This window comes from Triturus cristatus, chromosome 3_2 (genome assembly GCF_964204655.1).
Source record: "Triturus cristatus chromosome 3_2, aTriCri1.1, whole genome shotgun sequence".
NCBI lineage: Eukaryota > Metazoa > Chordata > Amphibia > Caudata > Salamandridae > Triturus > Triturus cristatus.
In genome coordinates, this window is record NC_140584.1 from 230,508,148 (window position 1) to 230,524,042 (window position 15,895).

At 40.3% G+C, this 15,895-nt stretch overlaps 1 protein-coding gene across 1 annotated transcript in view; it reads right to left on the bottom strand.

Moving 5' to 3' along the window:
- Positions 1 to 15,895, bottom strand: part of LRP1B (LDL receptor related protein 1B) — a 3,634,433-nt gene that overhangs the window by 1,527,087 nt on the left and 2,091,451 nt on the right. Inside the window, exons 28-29 of the mRNA XM_085647014.1 lie at positions 10,314 to 10,445; positions 7,315 to 7,542 (exon numbers count right to left, since the gene is read on the bottom strand). Of these exons, the coding sequence (XP_085503140.1) occupies positions 7,315 to 7,542; positions 10,314 to 10,445 (360 nt within the window). The remainder of the gene's footprint in view (positions 1 to 7,314; positions 7,543 to 10,313; positions 10,446 to 15,895) is intronic.

The following is a 15,895-nucleotide window of genomic DNA, read 5'->3' on the forward strand; positions in this document are numbered from 1 at the left end:
GTGGCTCCAAAAGAGAACTGCATCACTCATTTTAGAAAGATGTGCAAACACTCTCACCTTTTTTCCTATCTGGGCATTAGCACAGTAGCTATAGTGTATAGGGTAGCGACAGCCCTATCAATAAGGCATTGTATTTCGCTGTCATACAACTTTATTGTATAAAGTTTGAATATCAGTAGGTTGATTCTCCTACGGTTTATTTCAAGTATTCTCAATGTTTACTGTTACCTGGTCCTAGGAGTAGTAGGTTCCTTAGCATTGCTTTCAGAAGCATGGGGAATGAACGTATTGAAGCTCTTGGTTTCAGCTAGTGGATCGTATATAATTATAAAGTTTGTGTATAGTCAAGGCAAATTTACTATTGACTGACCAAGGGATGAGAAATAGGAGGCGGCAGTCTATGTCAAAGGGCTGCCAACAAGGGCAGTAAACAAAAAATTGAGGTGTGTGTAAAGGAAAACAGGGAAACTAATTCAGCACTGCACTACATCCCTCATGTATCAGAGCTCTTTCCAGCTGCAACTTAGAAACCAAACACATCTTCATCTTATAACATTGTGGGCTATAGCTGTTCACGCATTAGTGTTTTGACAGATTATTCAGATCTTTCACTTTCTCAAAATACCATTGCAAACATGTTGCAAATAAACTATGGTTTCCATTCAAGCACAGTAACAAATCTGCTCCTCCTTTGTTCTTCAAATAAAAATATGTTATGTAAATGAAAAACACCTTGTAGACCCTGTAGTGGTGTGAACCACTGATTTTTGCAAAGATGCACTAATGATCAAGGAGAGCTGAAATAGGGTGTGTTGAACCATGCTGTTCTAGTACCTGTGGAAAGTCAATCTCAACTATGCCCTAGGGGTTTGCAACTTTAGTGCTTGCTACCAGTTCCACTTCAAAGTGTTTCAGCACAATAAGCAAGGTACATCGTGCACGTCTCCTTCTTTTAGATTTGTCTTCCCTGTATGTGGTGTAGCATCAGGGTGGGGTGTGTGGGGTGAGACACCCCCCAAAAAATGTATTCTTCACTTGGTAGTTGTGTCTGAGGGCTCTGTGTCTGTGTCGGTTCCTGATATCACTAAGCGGTTTATTTCACCAACTTGTTCATTTTTTGGATGAGGAACATAAATATAGTGACACGTTTACTAAAATAATAGAAACTCTGCACCTATAGACGTATTCCCTGAATGGATGCAGATTTATTATGTTTAAAAGTTCACAAACACTGGCAAATAGTCGAGTTGGAAAGCTGTGTTGCTTTTAGGTTTTCATGTATGTTACTAGTAATCAAAGTCCCAAAAGCTGACGGCACAAATGCTTGCAAATAGTCTAACCACTGGCAGTCATTCAGCATGTATTTGGAGGGTGTAGTAAAGACAGATAGGGTGCTGGAGGACTTTACGTCAGCCACCCTGCCTTTCTTTACTCTACCTGCATAAATTAGAAATGTTTGCTGGCCCGCAAATATCTCTATAAATTTGCAGGAACCACCATCATGGAGGTTCCTGTCAGTATAGGGAAAGTTTAATGGATGGTTAGCTGTCAAACTTTTGTAAAGCTTTTAATTTTTTTTAAACAAACTCCTAAAGCAGGAATTTGTTTTTGAAAAATTAAAGACTAATGACCCCCACATCATGGTGTGGTTGTCATTGTTTTCTTTTTGTTTGAATGTTTCTAATCCGCCAGGAAATACCTGGTAGTGATGGACAATCAAAAAACAAAAAGCCAACCAACCATCCACTCTAACAGTTGGGCGATCAGAGGTAGTTTTACACTTTCTCAGTATAAAACCTTTGGTAAACCCGACTCAGAATTAGGCTAGTGGACCTGGAGTTTTGCAGACAATGCACTATATCACCGCTGTACCCTGTCTGCCAAACTGTAAACTAGCCCAATAGGTCCGCCAAATGCAAATAAGTACTGACCTCATGGAAATAGCCTATCCAGAATCTTGGCCATCTCACTCATTGACCCACTTCATTTTTAGTTGGGTAATTTGAGGTTCACACCCACCGAATCTCTGTAATCTATGCCCCTGTGTGTGTACCTCCATTCTGGATCATGGTGGATTGTACCCCAGAAGCAGCGTATTTGTCTGTTCATGATAGACTATTATATCAATCCTCATGCCTTGCAGACCAGGGCCAATGAACATTTTACCACTCTACCTAATGGTGTTAATGTGCTTTACAATGAAACAACAACAATAGATGAGACCTCAAATTACATTAAAAGATTCAGAGGAACAGAACCAACTCTTGGAGTCAAGCCTATTTTAGTTAAAGCTATAATCATACTGTTGGCTTGTACAGGATGTTAATTTGTCATCTGTTTACTCATTGCCTCTCCCAGAAGGATAGCCTTTTCTCAATAGTTGTTTTTCTTACATTCCTAATTCAAAGGCAGTTTTAGTGCTGCTGTGTGCATATTGGGCCTCTACTCAAAGAAGTCTCCTGCCTAGACTATTCCTTTCCCTAGTGGTCTCTGTCCCCATACAATAATAGAAATGTGTCAGAATGTCAGTTGTTCTGATCAAATGTCAGAGTAATGTCTGAGTGGTGAGGATGGTACCTATGAGGTTCTTGAATGTTCCACTACATCTGATGCCCAGAGAGCCAACTAAATACAGTTCTGGGCAACACAATATTGCCAGGGGTGCAAACTGAGTCAGTCTACAAAGTGACCCTTTACTCTAAAGCCTAAGACTAATGGTTAAAGATTGCTGCTTTATTCTTTGAATTGTGCTATGTGTGATCCTTTAGTTGATAAAATAAGAAGTGATGAGTTTCGGAGCCCTTCAAAGGTGATGTGTGGGCCATTTAGAATTAACTTTCTACAATGACTCACTTAAAAGCCTTCACAGACATTTCCATAATAGTACAAGTTAGAATAGACACAATTACAATTGGCTTTTAAAAGTCTTCAAATCTTGCTTCTTAGTTGTGTTTTATTTACTGTCTTAATTTTGTGGGAAAGATCTGTAAAGGGGGTATGGTACCAGAATATCAAGTTTCAAAATCAACTTGCAAAAATGTCATGCCTGGAATACAGGAATATCACGAACTTAAATATATATATGTATATTAAGATCACTTTATATATTATGTATCTTCTGACACTATATGTATTTAGTTAATTGTGGGTTTAGTAGTATGCCCTATTACTATTGTTAGTTAATTAGATTAATTTATTAACTTGTAATTCAATAGGCACAAAAACGGCATAGTTATTGTGCAGCTGCTTATTTTCTTACTCATTGTGTTTTACTGTTCATTGGAAAAAGAATATTTTAGCAATACTCCCCATCACCTCGTTTAGGTTAGAAAATGTCTCTCCAACAGTTAAATTATTGAGTTACAAAAGGTTTTAACATATAGAAGAATGCAACACAAAATTTTGCAAATTAAATTCTTACATAGTTGGCATCAAAGAATCAGGTTGATACTAGAATAGACCAAGTAGATATTGGCATGATCAATATTTAAATCTTTTATCCCCGACTAAAAGGAGATATTAAAGATAATAGCTTCAAACAACAGGTTATTGAAGAAGCAACATTAATTTTGTTTGTCCTTAACCAGATTGACACCAGTGCTACACTATCACTATCATAATGTAAATAAAGAGTTTCAACAGATGGACTCATACATTTAGGTAGTAAGGTCAATTAAACTGCATTATACCCAAACAGTCTGCAGTGATGATGGCATCGATTTTTCAGCTCCAGAATCTGTTTCTCCATTCCCCAACTGATAACTTACCATGCACTCACATTTTACCACAGTATAATATTTTCCAAATCCTGAAGCATTTGATGTGGGATTGTCAACATTACAAACTACACTTCCCTATATTTTCCAAACATCTAATGTTTGTTCCTTCTTTAGGGAGTTTAGTCCACGGCTCTTCTGCTAAACCTGTACAGTCAACTGTCAGTCATGAGCACTGTGAGCTGGCAATCTAAGCTGGCTTCCATACAAACAATACCTCTTCAACCTTAGTTCTCAATTTTCAGTGGACAGCAAACATTATCTTGCAAAATGAAAATGTTGATCATTTCACTCAAAACAGGTGGAATCCTTTTACATATAAAGCAGTTTGGAATGGGAAAGAGAGAGTGGAAATATGGAATAAACTGTGATTTTTTTTAATTTGGTGAATCCACCCAAAGCACTTCTTTTGTGGCCTACTGAGGATGCTCAATCATCTTTGTCAGATTTCAGAAGGAAAAGTTCTCTCTTGAGTTCAACACAATGGGTGCCTATGACTCACTTGAAGATAGTTTGTACTTCAAAAAAGCAGCTATAAACAAATTGCCACATACCACGTTGGGGTTTGCCAAATGTCACATTGAGCTTTTTCCACACAAAACAATGTGGGCTTTGTGAGGACAAAATTTACTTAATTTCTATAGTGTGGGTAAAAATGTTGAAACTATTGATTCATTTGGTAACTTGCACATGCTTGTTTAGGTTCTTGAGGGACAGAGAAGAGAAGATCTTCAGCGGATTGTTGAGTACTGACAGAGAAAAAGGGCTTCAACAGGTTCTAAATCTCACACAAATACACTTGGAAAGTAATTGTGAAGAACTATTTTGCACACAATAGAGATTTGTCTTTAGTGACTTCCATGATATAGAGCCATATCACACCTAAATGAAGTTCTATTTTGAATCTATCCTCTTAGAGCTGGCCACCTAAGAGAACAATGAGAAACAATCATGATATTTTCACTACAAAGTCCTAAAGGTCCCTTGTTAAAAACATCATACCCTGAATTCTCTCCCAATAAAGATAGTGAAAAGGACAAATGATCACCCTACATTTTAGAACCAGGATCTAAAGGGTTTACAAGGTAATGATGAACTGCAAACAAACACCTGTTGAGGAGGGGCAAGCTCCAAGATATTGGGAAATTACATACCATGAGATCAGGAGTGAAAGCAGGCGTTTATTCATGGTATGTTTTTTTTTTTTCCAAAAATGTATACTCTCTACTCAAGCTCTGATTATAAGTTGGCGGGAGATTTCTGACTCCTGCACAAATCCACATATGCATTGGAGTCGGAGATGTAAGGAGCATATCACACAAGTTAGCTACTGGGTGCAAACAAATCTGCATCCTTCATTAACTTTTTTCAATTCAAGCCTGTGGCAATCAAACAGAGGAAAAGATTAAGGTTCTAAGTACCAACATTTGCCTTCTCTTCCAATGAATGTAGATCCCTGGGGAAGTTAGATGTTATCAGGTACGATAAGCAGCGTCTCTTTCAGCCATTGGTAACCAGAGCCAAAGAATATAGTTTTTTTAATTGAACTCCTCAAAATAATGTTTTCATAATTAATCAGCCTTTACATCCATTACTTTACTTCTTATCTTTAATTATCAAAAAATAGCACCTGCCTATGATTTCAGAAGCTTCGGCTTGGCCTTCGGTTTGGTTTATTACCAAAACCATTCAATTAATAATGTAAGAAGGCATTCTTCTAGAGTGTGTATGCTTGATTTTAGTGTGAAATCTAGTTCAGCTTTTTTGCTTTTGACCTTATTGAACTGTTCTATGCTTTAAGGACGGTAAATAAACATAAGCGGCAGGTTTTACTTTTGTTTTTAATTTCAAACCAAGTTTAGAAAACAGAAATATAAACACATTTCCCTTTGAGTCTAGGAGATGATGAGATACAGAAAATAACTTTTCTATTCACTCAAAAAAATATCCGTGCTAATACATAATCAGTTAGAAATTACACACCTGCTTATGATGTCTCAATATAAACCCTCACCATACGTTTGTGAATATTTCTTAATTTGACCGTAGAAATACTGTAAAGATTATAAAATGGAGCATTAGAGTGGTCTGTTAAAGACACTATTTGTTTTTAGACAATCTGAACCCGAGGTTGGGCCCAAAAGAAGGGAGAGGATCTTTAGAAACATATAAAGTCCAAGGGGGAGGGCTGTGATGCTATTACGACGATCCACCCACTGAGGGTATAATGTTATACATTAAAAAAAGAAAAACAGGAGGGCAAACGAAGGAATATTGGAGCAGAAGATCTACACTCCTCACAGGTTGTCATAGAGATTGACAAATTGCAATGCATTAAAATGCCCATGGTGCCATATTTAGTGCTTTACAAAACTACCAAATACTTAGGGAATATAGAACAGTACTCCTAACAAATTTATACATTGACATTGTTGCATACTTGCAGTCATTTGGAACCACTTGGGTTGACCGGAGGCACTGTTGTCTTGTGATTGGTAGACATGCAGGTGCTAGCATGAGTTGGATGATACGGATGCTGAGTGGTGAAGCTTGCCTGGTGCTGCCCATTATGGGAAGCCCAAGATATATGTTACAGCTGTAGTCTATACCATGTAGCTGCTCAATATGATGCACGCATTTGGAGGAAGAGGTGTGGTGAGGGTGCTGGATGTGTGTCCAGGTGACAAGTGTGATCCACATGTTACAATAAATTAAAAGTTGTGTGTAAACGTGTTTTCAAGTTTATTCTGGAAAAGTGTGCAAGCTAAAAGCCCTGATTAATTGCTTAGAAATTACCGAGCATGTGTCCTAGTAGGGTACACTGCCTGCTAACATGGCAGTGGATCTGTCCTCTAAACACTTCAATGTGGTACTTGTGCAAATTTGTGTTCAACATGTAGAAAGAAGAGTTAAAACTGTGATATGATGGGCATATGGTGCTATTCATCCAAACATATTGTAATACATGGATCCATTCAGTTAATGTGAATCATGTGAAATGGAGTTTACAAATGAGTAGATCGGATTCAGGTTAAAATCCAGACTGCAGTGCTTTTGGTGCCAATGTTTCAGTTTCAAGCGTTTGCCAGTCCTGATCAGATTGGGAGGGTCCTTAAAGTCCGATGTAGTGGGCTCTACTGGCCATTAAAGACCCACTCCAGTGTTAAAGGCCCGTGCCGAAGGCCGAATTGCTGGTCGAGTCCGCTATGGAATGCTCTAAGGCTATTAGAACATTCCGCCCCTAGAGGCAAGAATGTTCTAATTTGTAAAACAAAGGCCTCATGGAGCCCAAGGGAGTTGAAATCTCCTCAAGGCTCCGTGAGGCCTTTGTTTAAACAACATTGGAATGTTGCCTTTACCGGCCCGTAGAAGCACAGCCCACTCCATTGTCTGCAATGGAGTGCTCCACATTCCAATGTTCTAATAATTGTTATCTGGATGGCAAAATAACTAGGACATCTATTATAAAGAAGTACACTCATTTTTTCGGCTTAGATTTGCCATGCACATGTATAGTACACAATGAGATGGTCTTTACCTCCTGAGATGACTGTTTCCAATCCAGTTCCATTAATAAAGGCACGTTTGATTGTCTGGGTCTTAACATCAGTCCAGTATAGGCGTTCCTCTGCTGCATGGAAGTCTACCACAGTGACGTCATCGATGTCAGGCACAGTGAACGCTGTGATAAAGTTGAAGTATGGATTGTCTATGTCCACACCTCTTATTTCAGATCGTCTTGCATAGAGAAGAAACTTCTTCATTTCTACAGTAAAACAATACAATTAAAAATATTTTAAAAAATAGTATATACAACTAACAACTGCTTACAATAAACTGATATTCTTTTCAGAGATGTCATTTCACATATATTATCATAAAGGATGCTTATTTACTTTTATATAACGCGTTCAAGTGAAGCGTGCATTAGCCTGTTCCCCAGCAGGTTGAGTTTTGATGCCAAGCATACATTAATTGGCCGAGTCCAAATAAATTGCATTCCTGTTTCTGCTGAAAACGTTTATTTTTGGCTAAAGTGTGGTCACAAGTGCCCTGGTATTTCCGAAATGATATCTAACTGGGAAAATCAGGTGAAATTGCGCTTAGAAAATGAGCCGGAATCCACAAACAACATAAGGAAAAAAATAGCATCGATTTCTCCATTTTAAATGTGGAAACCAAGAATTGCCGGGCACGGGTGGGGTAATGCTGCCCAATATCCGTAATAAGAGGTGGAGTAATGTCGCATCTCACAGGACTACTCTGGAAGGGGTCCTAAATCTCAACCTGCAGCACTGAAAATAGGAAGAGTGATAATAAATAAAAAACACCACGATTTGAGATTATTTTTTTAACGTAATCAAGAATATATAATTGTATATAAGATGGTTTCAAAAGCAGCTCTATTTTAAATATTCCATAGGTACACTGCCCAATGCATTTAACTAAAATCTTATGCTAATTTTTGTGTGAGATGTACTTGTATGACTGATCTATTGATAAGCTTTGATCAACCTTCTGTTCATCTCCATTATGTGAATAGTTAAAACGTGCAACATGTTTTAGTACATGATACCTGACATCATTAAGTATAATGTAGCTAGAAAATGATGTCAGAGGCCATAATGTAAAAACTAATTAGAAGTGACATATGAGATTACAGCTTCCCCAGTTCTGCTCCAGGGTGGCTCTTTATTCTTCATGAAGGCAGGTGACTCAGATTGCAAGAAGAAACATTGAAATAAAAAAAGGGGAGAGGAAAACGGAAAGGCGCATGGGGAAAAACAGATAAACAATTAGTGACATTTCATGAGGACTCAGTCCCTTGGCTCGATCTAATTTATATGTTCTGAAGGAAAAAATGCTACATCCAGATGATATTAGGAGGGAGCAGTTTATTTTTCGTGGTCCAAAATTCATGAATAATCCCTATGGTGAAATATAAAGCTTAAGGTTAAAGATCGTTCTCTTTGGATAGTAGGCAGATACTTGTGTATTGTTTAGTCCCCAACTTAGAAGTATAGTTTTGCCCAAAGCAACCTGGTATCTTTAGTGTAGCAACTCTTTTTTTAAATGTAGAAAAACAATCACTCAATTGAGAGCTGCTCTGTTAGGGCAGGGTACAATGATAGGAAACATTCAATTAAATCATATTCATCTATATCAATTCACAGAAAGAGAGACACACACGTGTTGCGTTTCATAGTGTGCCAGGCATTGTCTTCTGTCTGCAGTATCTTTATGTTGTGATATCACGCGTGAGGAATGGGATGCTGTGGAAGCTCTGCATTATGGTTGGTAAACATTAAAGGTCACAGCTGCCTGGCCAAGTGCAGAAGTTATGCATCACGCGGAGGATAACTGTCTCACCTTTAACAGTGATGATAATGTGAAGGCACCACAAGGTCACATACAAAATGGCGACCTACCTTTGTCCATTCCTCTCATCACGCGTGGTGCTAAAAAAATGATTCCAGCAGCAGGGTGTGTCTCAGTTGCTTTTCATGTTCCCACTGTTAATTCAAGCATGGTCATGACATTGGCCCTCTAGACCAAAGGGGACTAAGTTGCCGACCTCTGAATGTAAGAAGAACACAAACTGCAACCTGCTGCCCTGCAGTGGCTCATCAGTTGATAGGTTCTCTGAATGCAATTGAAAATGCACTGATATTTTTCATCGATGGGAAGGATGTTGTGTAATCCACACCGGTCCTACCTAAGTACTATTTGCCACAGTGGACATGTTGAAGTCCTAGTGACCATGAGGTTGTGATGGGTGGCCACTGCTTAAAGGAGGGCCACTTATTTGCAGTGTAAAATATTAGCAGCAGTGAATGTATTCCTGCATATACCTGTGTAAGGCTTCTGACTCACACATCACACCTTCTGTTATGAGACAGCAGCTGTGCTTTATAAATGTGACTTAATTCATTCAAGTAGATTAGCCCTGTATTGGTAGACATTTTCTGTTACTATGAGAACAGTCTTTTTCTGAGGCATCACATTGGCATTGCCTACTTCAGGCAGCACTGCTCTTTTCTGCATGAAGGGGCACAACGAATGCAGTGGCATATCCCAAACATATGTGACCCATGCAACTCATGGTGAGTGCTCCTTTGCTTGAGACAGTACGAAAGCCATCACTAATTACTCCTAAGGTAACACAACATTTGAAATAACGCCTCTTTTCACATTGGCCTCTCAAATGCGAGCAGCCCGTGTACTGATTACCTACTTCTCCAGCTTTTCCAGCAGCATTAGTCTGACATGATTTCCCTTTCTTATTTTCTTTTCTTTTACGGCAGTCACCTCTTTGTCACTGAGACACTTCTGACAAGTGTGATCAACATGCCTTTTCTACCTCCTTACTTTTCTGATGCCAGCTTTTAATTTTTTTCACTTTGTGATAATGGTAGAATTTTATTTTAATGAATTGTTTATTTTTTATTTTTTATCTCCATTGAATTTGAATCGGTACATAGGCATGTAAGCCACCATTGCAAGTGAGCAGGTAAAAAATAACTAAGAGCGACATACCGTGGCACGTCTTCTTGTCAGCCGACAGCTTCATGAGGTGAGGGCATGAACAAGCAGCACTTCTGTTGAAATTGATCAGGCACAAGTGTGAACAGGGCCCCTTGCCGCTGTCAGCAGCGCATGGATTGGGAGCTGAAATACAACAAAACATTACATCAGCTGCAAGGTGTCAGGTTATTAATCTGCAGATGCATTTACAAGACTATGCTGTGAAATCCACTTAAAAGCTGAGAACAACTGTTATTCATTCAGACATTATTCTATAAGGAAATGTAAGGTAACATAGCTGTCAGCAAGTACGAAGGCTACACACAACTTTTCTATTGCTGTTAGGTTTTTGCAACCAAAAATTAGACAACAGATTGAAAACGAATTCTATGGGTTTAAGGAAATAGAGAGAAACTGCACATATCCTTCAAAATAAGGTTGCTATCATTGATGCTGCTAGTAATCCTAAAAGGAAGAAAAGTGACAGGTCCGGATTAATTATCGATTATGCAACTGTATGCAAATGTAGCTGGTGCTCTTGTAAAGCGCTCCAATACCCTCGGGTCGAGTTCGCCCTATAAAAAAACTGCAAAAAATAAATAAAAAATGTGGCACTACATAAAAACTTCACTGTTGCTTTGCAAGAATAGATACAGTTTCAGTGTCAAAAAACAAGAAGTCACTTACGGTTGCACAAAAAATGCTTGTTTAGAGTGATGGTAAAGTATTTCACTCTGGCACAAGGGGAGGTTGCACTGTCCTGCATCGAGCTCCTTCTTGAAAATAACCCTTGAGTACAAATTCCCATGCCTTGTGTTAGAAATGGCTCTTTTTGCAGGGTTATCCCCAAACTTTGTAAGGGGGTTGAGTTGGAAATGGCCCTTTTTGCAGGGTTTTCCCTAATGTTTTGCTTCTTCCTCCTATTTGTTATTCTTGACCTGTGGTTGTTGGCTTTAGGACTCTGGGCACTTTACCACTGGTGATCAGTGCTAAAGTGCATATGCTCTCTGGGTAAATTGTTATTGTGATTGGTTATCCCTGATTGGCATATTTTGTTTTACCAGTAGGTCCCTAGTAAAGTGCACTGAGTGTGCCAGGGCTGGTAATTCAAATGCTACTAGTGGGCTTGCAGCACTGATTGTGCCACCCACATGAGTAGCCCTAAAAGAAGTCTCAGGCCTGCCACTGCAGTGCCTGTGAGTAGTTTGTTAACTGCTATGACGACCTGGCCAGTGTACCCACTTGCTACGCCTTATCCTTCCCTTTTCTTACACATAGGACACCCCTATGGTAGGCCCAAGGTTACAAAACGGGCAGGGTGCAGTGTATGTGAAAGGTAGGACATGTACTTGTGGGTGTAACATGTACTGATAGTGAAATACTGCCAATTTCGTTTTTCACTATTGAAAGGCCATCTTGCCCATAGAACAGAATGGGGAATGCTGTGTAACATTTTACAAGTGTATCTTTACATAAGAGTAAGATAGATAATTGGAGTCTGGTATCCCTGAACTCAGAATTTAATAACACATCTTTTAGTAAGAGTGGTTTTTAAATTCTGTGTTTGAAAATAGCACATTTCGAAAGTGGCTATTTTCTTGTTCAACCTTTATGTGTGCCTCTGCCTGTTTGTGGATTGACTGTCTGGTTTGAGAGTGACAGGGGCTACGGTGGCTCCAGGAGTCTGGGTGAGTCAGCACTAGGCTGAATAGGCCAATCTGCATTTGGAGTGGTGGGAGGAGTAGCACCTGGGCCTGAATAGAGTTGTGCCTTCCTTTCACAATGCTGGCTCCACCTCCTGTGGTGTGTCTGATGACCCTGGCCCACACTGACAAAGGAAGAAGTTGTGCACTGGCAGAGTGCATCCAGAACTGGTTTGGACTGGGTCCAGGACCCCTCACACACAGAGAACAACGACTTTTGGGGTATAAGTATGAGAGCTGAAACTCCTGTAAGTTAGACTACTCCGTGATCAAGAGAAACCTGTTTCCAAAGAGGACAGCTGAAGAGACTGAGGAGAAGTACTGCCCTTGCTTTGTGTCTGTGGTTGGCCTGCAGTTTGCTGTTTCTACTGAGGAGAGGACCAAGCGACTTTGCTGTGTGCTGTGTCCCCTGCTTTGAAGAAGGACTTTGCTGTGTGCTGTGTCCATCTGAAGAAAAAATCTCCAAGAGCCTGAGAAGAGCTGGCCTCCTGTTTTGGAAGTCCCAGGAACAAAACGACTTAACCCCCAGCTTCCCTGAACTTCCTTGCTAGGAGTTCTAACCTGCCAGGAGGTGCCTGTAACTGTGTGTAAGGCCCTTGCTGTTGGGAGCTGGAAGCGTGACGCCACGAGGGATGAGCGTGCTGTCGCTGTTCACCACCGCATCACTGGAGAAGCGTGTCACAGGGCCTGTCGCATCGCTGAGGAAGCGGCATCGCTGAGGAAGCGTGCCACCACTGATCGCCGCCGCATCACTGGAGAAGCGTGTTGCAGGGCCTGCCGCAGCTCAGGAAACCACCGATTTTGCCACACTGCCGTTGGGCATGTAGGAATCGCCTCCACGTTGTCACATCGCATCAAAGACGCCATTTTGTCGCATTGCACTGGATCGTCTGCGATCCCCTCGTTGCATCATAACCGGAGCGCAGGAAGAATTGACACATCGCCTTCTCTGCGACCCTTTTGTTTGTTCTGCGTTACGCATTCGAGGTATTTTGATAGTAAAGTGTTTCATTTACCATCTAAAAGTTTATTTTTGCAACAACCTTTTTAAAGACATTCTACTGTATGTTGGATTTTTGTCGTTTTGGTCTTGTTTAGTTTAGATAAAGATATTTTATTTTACTAAACTGGTGTGGTGTCCATTTGTGGTGTTTTCACTGTGTTACTGTGAGTGTTGGTTCAAATACTTTACACATTGCCTTTGGGATAAGCCTGTCTCCTCATGCCAAGGCACCAAGGGGGTGAGCAGGGGTTATCTAAAGTGTGTATCTCCCTTAGCTTGACTAGAAGCAAGGGTCCCTATTTGGTCAAAGGTACCTACCTCTGCCAACTAGAGACCCCTATTTCTAACACCCTCACACCTAGCAGAGGGTAGATCACATGAAATATGTCATTTTGTCTAAAATGCACATTTCAGACAAGGGAATATCATGCAATATTTCACTTGTTGACTGCTGGTGCATAGTGTGATTGGGCAGTAAGAATTAACTCAAAGCCAGATTACTGGTATTTTAGTTTCCTGACTTTTTGTTAAATCCTAGGGAGTTTTTGCTGGCACCTTGTAGTTCTTCTTTATTTTTAAACATTAGTATTGGCTTGATCTTATGCAAGACAATGCATTTTTGGCATTTCATGGACCTCAGCTTTCAAAATTATCATCCGCGCGAGAAAGCTGTCCACTGTCACCATTTTGACGGCTTTGGGCCATGCACAAAAGCTTGGCATCATGAAAGGACCTATGATAAGTCATAGTAAATGTTGGGGGTAAAATTCTGTCAGTCTTCTATACCAAGATTAAATGTAAATTCTTTCAATTCCTTGAAGAGCAATTTACTCGAGCTTGCTATTGCATAATTAAAACGTCTTGATCGTTTTATTCAGAATTTCAATAAAGGACGTTTTGAGGTTACAGTGCGCTGCTCAGAAATGTATTAAAATATATATATATATTATAATAATTTTTTTACTCCGAAATTAACATGAATGCTTACATGCATATTGTATTGTTAAAGTGTTAAATATAAAGAATTAAATAATGAGCAAGGCAAGTAAATGTGCGTGCTAGGCAGTAAATGCCATTCCTTCCAGTCTCTTGCCTAAAATATCTGTAGTTTTCCCTTACCTCTGAAGTCTTCCTTACTGACATATTTATTTAGTCTTGTAGCAAGACTTTCATCATTGTTAACACCTTTGGAAGGCAGATGTTAGAGAATAGAGTTATGAAGTAACATCCTAATAAAATATGCACTCCTCTAAAAGTGTAGAGATTAATCACACTCCTACAATGGTATCTGAATTGGGACAGTAGTTTAACAAAAGAATTAGAAATTCAGGAAAAGTCTTCCTTGACACCATCTAGTGTCAGCAATACACTTTTGATTCCCACCATACACTATATTTATTTAAGCTTATGAAATGCCTGTCCAAATCTAGGCAGCACTAGCCCCAGTCAACTGTGGAGGAGTGTGGCTCAATGGTTAGAGCGGCAGACCCTGAGGCAGAGTTCTGGCCAGGGACCAGGGTTCGATTCCTGCCTCGGCGGGGCTCGGGCTCAATTTCCTCGGACCTGTCTATTCTCGCCTCGGTACCTATTCTAATCACGGGCCCCACGCTGCAACTCTGGGCAATAGCTTGCTTAGCCTCCACACCGGCCCCAACAGCGCTAAGGATGCCTGGCTTCACCCTGGGGGTGCCCAGGAGTGGACACTTCACAGGGAAAGCCAGGAGGGGTTCCACAGCGGTATGAGTATCAGCGCCAGGAAACCGCAAAGGCGACACCGCAAGGTGGCCGTCTGGTGACAGTGCGCTCTATAAGTACCTTTACATTTACATTTACATTTTACATTTATAACTGGCCTAACAATAAGAAATTAGTCTTCGAGTCTGACACAGAAGGAGCGAGAAGACATTTGCATGAATCCAGGCTGGTGGGATATTTGCATGTGCCATCTTCCTTCCAATGCTGGACAGTCTCATTGGCTCGAAGCAAAACCCAGTACTGTACCGTTCATACCACCAGGCAGGAGACTATGGTATCCAATTAACAAACATTTTTCATTTTTTGCATAATGAATCAATCAACATAGGAAATTGTTCTGAATAATATCATGATTACTCCATCAAGGTTGGAATTTTAGTTACATATAGTTACAGCCAAAATGACAAATATTTTGGTCAATATTTCCGAATGAGTAGTACCAATATTACACAGGTTAACAAAGCCCAAACTGTTGGAGTTGGCACTTTTTACAGGGTCATCCCTGCACTTTTTGCGTTCCTCCTAGTCTTTTTTTCTGACCTGGTGTTGGTGGTTTTAGGACTCTGGGCACTTTAGCACTGCTGTCCAGTGTAAAGTGCATGTGCTCTCTGTGTTAAACATGGTGAGATTGGTCTACATCTGTTTGGCATATTTAATTAACCTGTCAGTCTCTTGCAAAGTGGTATCTCAGATGCCCAGGGCCAGTAAATTAAATGCTACTGGTAGCCTTTCAAACCTGTCTCAGGCCCCTGCCAATGCAGGGCCTGTGCAGGCAGTTTACTGCCGCTGTGACGTGGCATATAGAGTGGGTGCCACGTCTGTGACTCCCCTTTTTCCTACATGTCAATCACCCCTAAGGTAGGCCCTAGCTAGTCCTATGGGCCGGGTGCATTGTAGGTAAAAGGTAGGACATGCACCTTAGTTGTATGACATGTTCTGGTAGTGACAAACAGCCATTTTGGTTTCTCACTGCTGTGTGGCTGCCTTCTCAAAGGAATGCATTGCGGATTCCCTGATAAGTGTTTCTGTGATAATTTCTGATATGAGAGGAGCAGTGTGATCAAGTTTGGTATGTTTGGAATAGTCGTAATAACTGCTGCATAATGGTGTGCGCAGATTTATTGCCACTATTT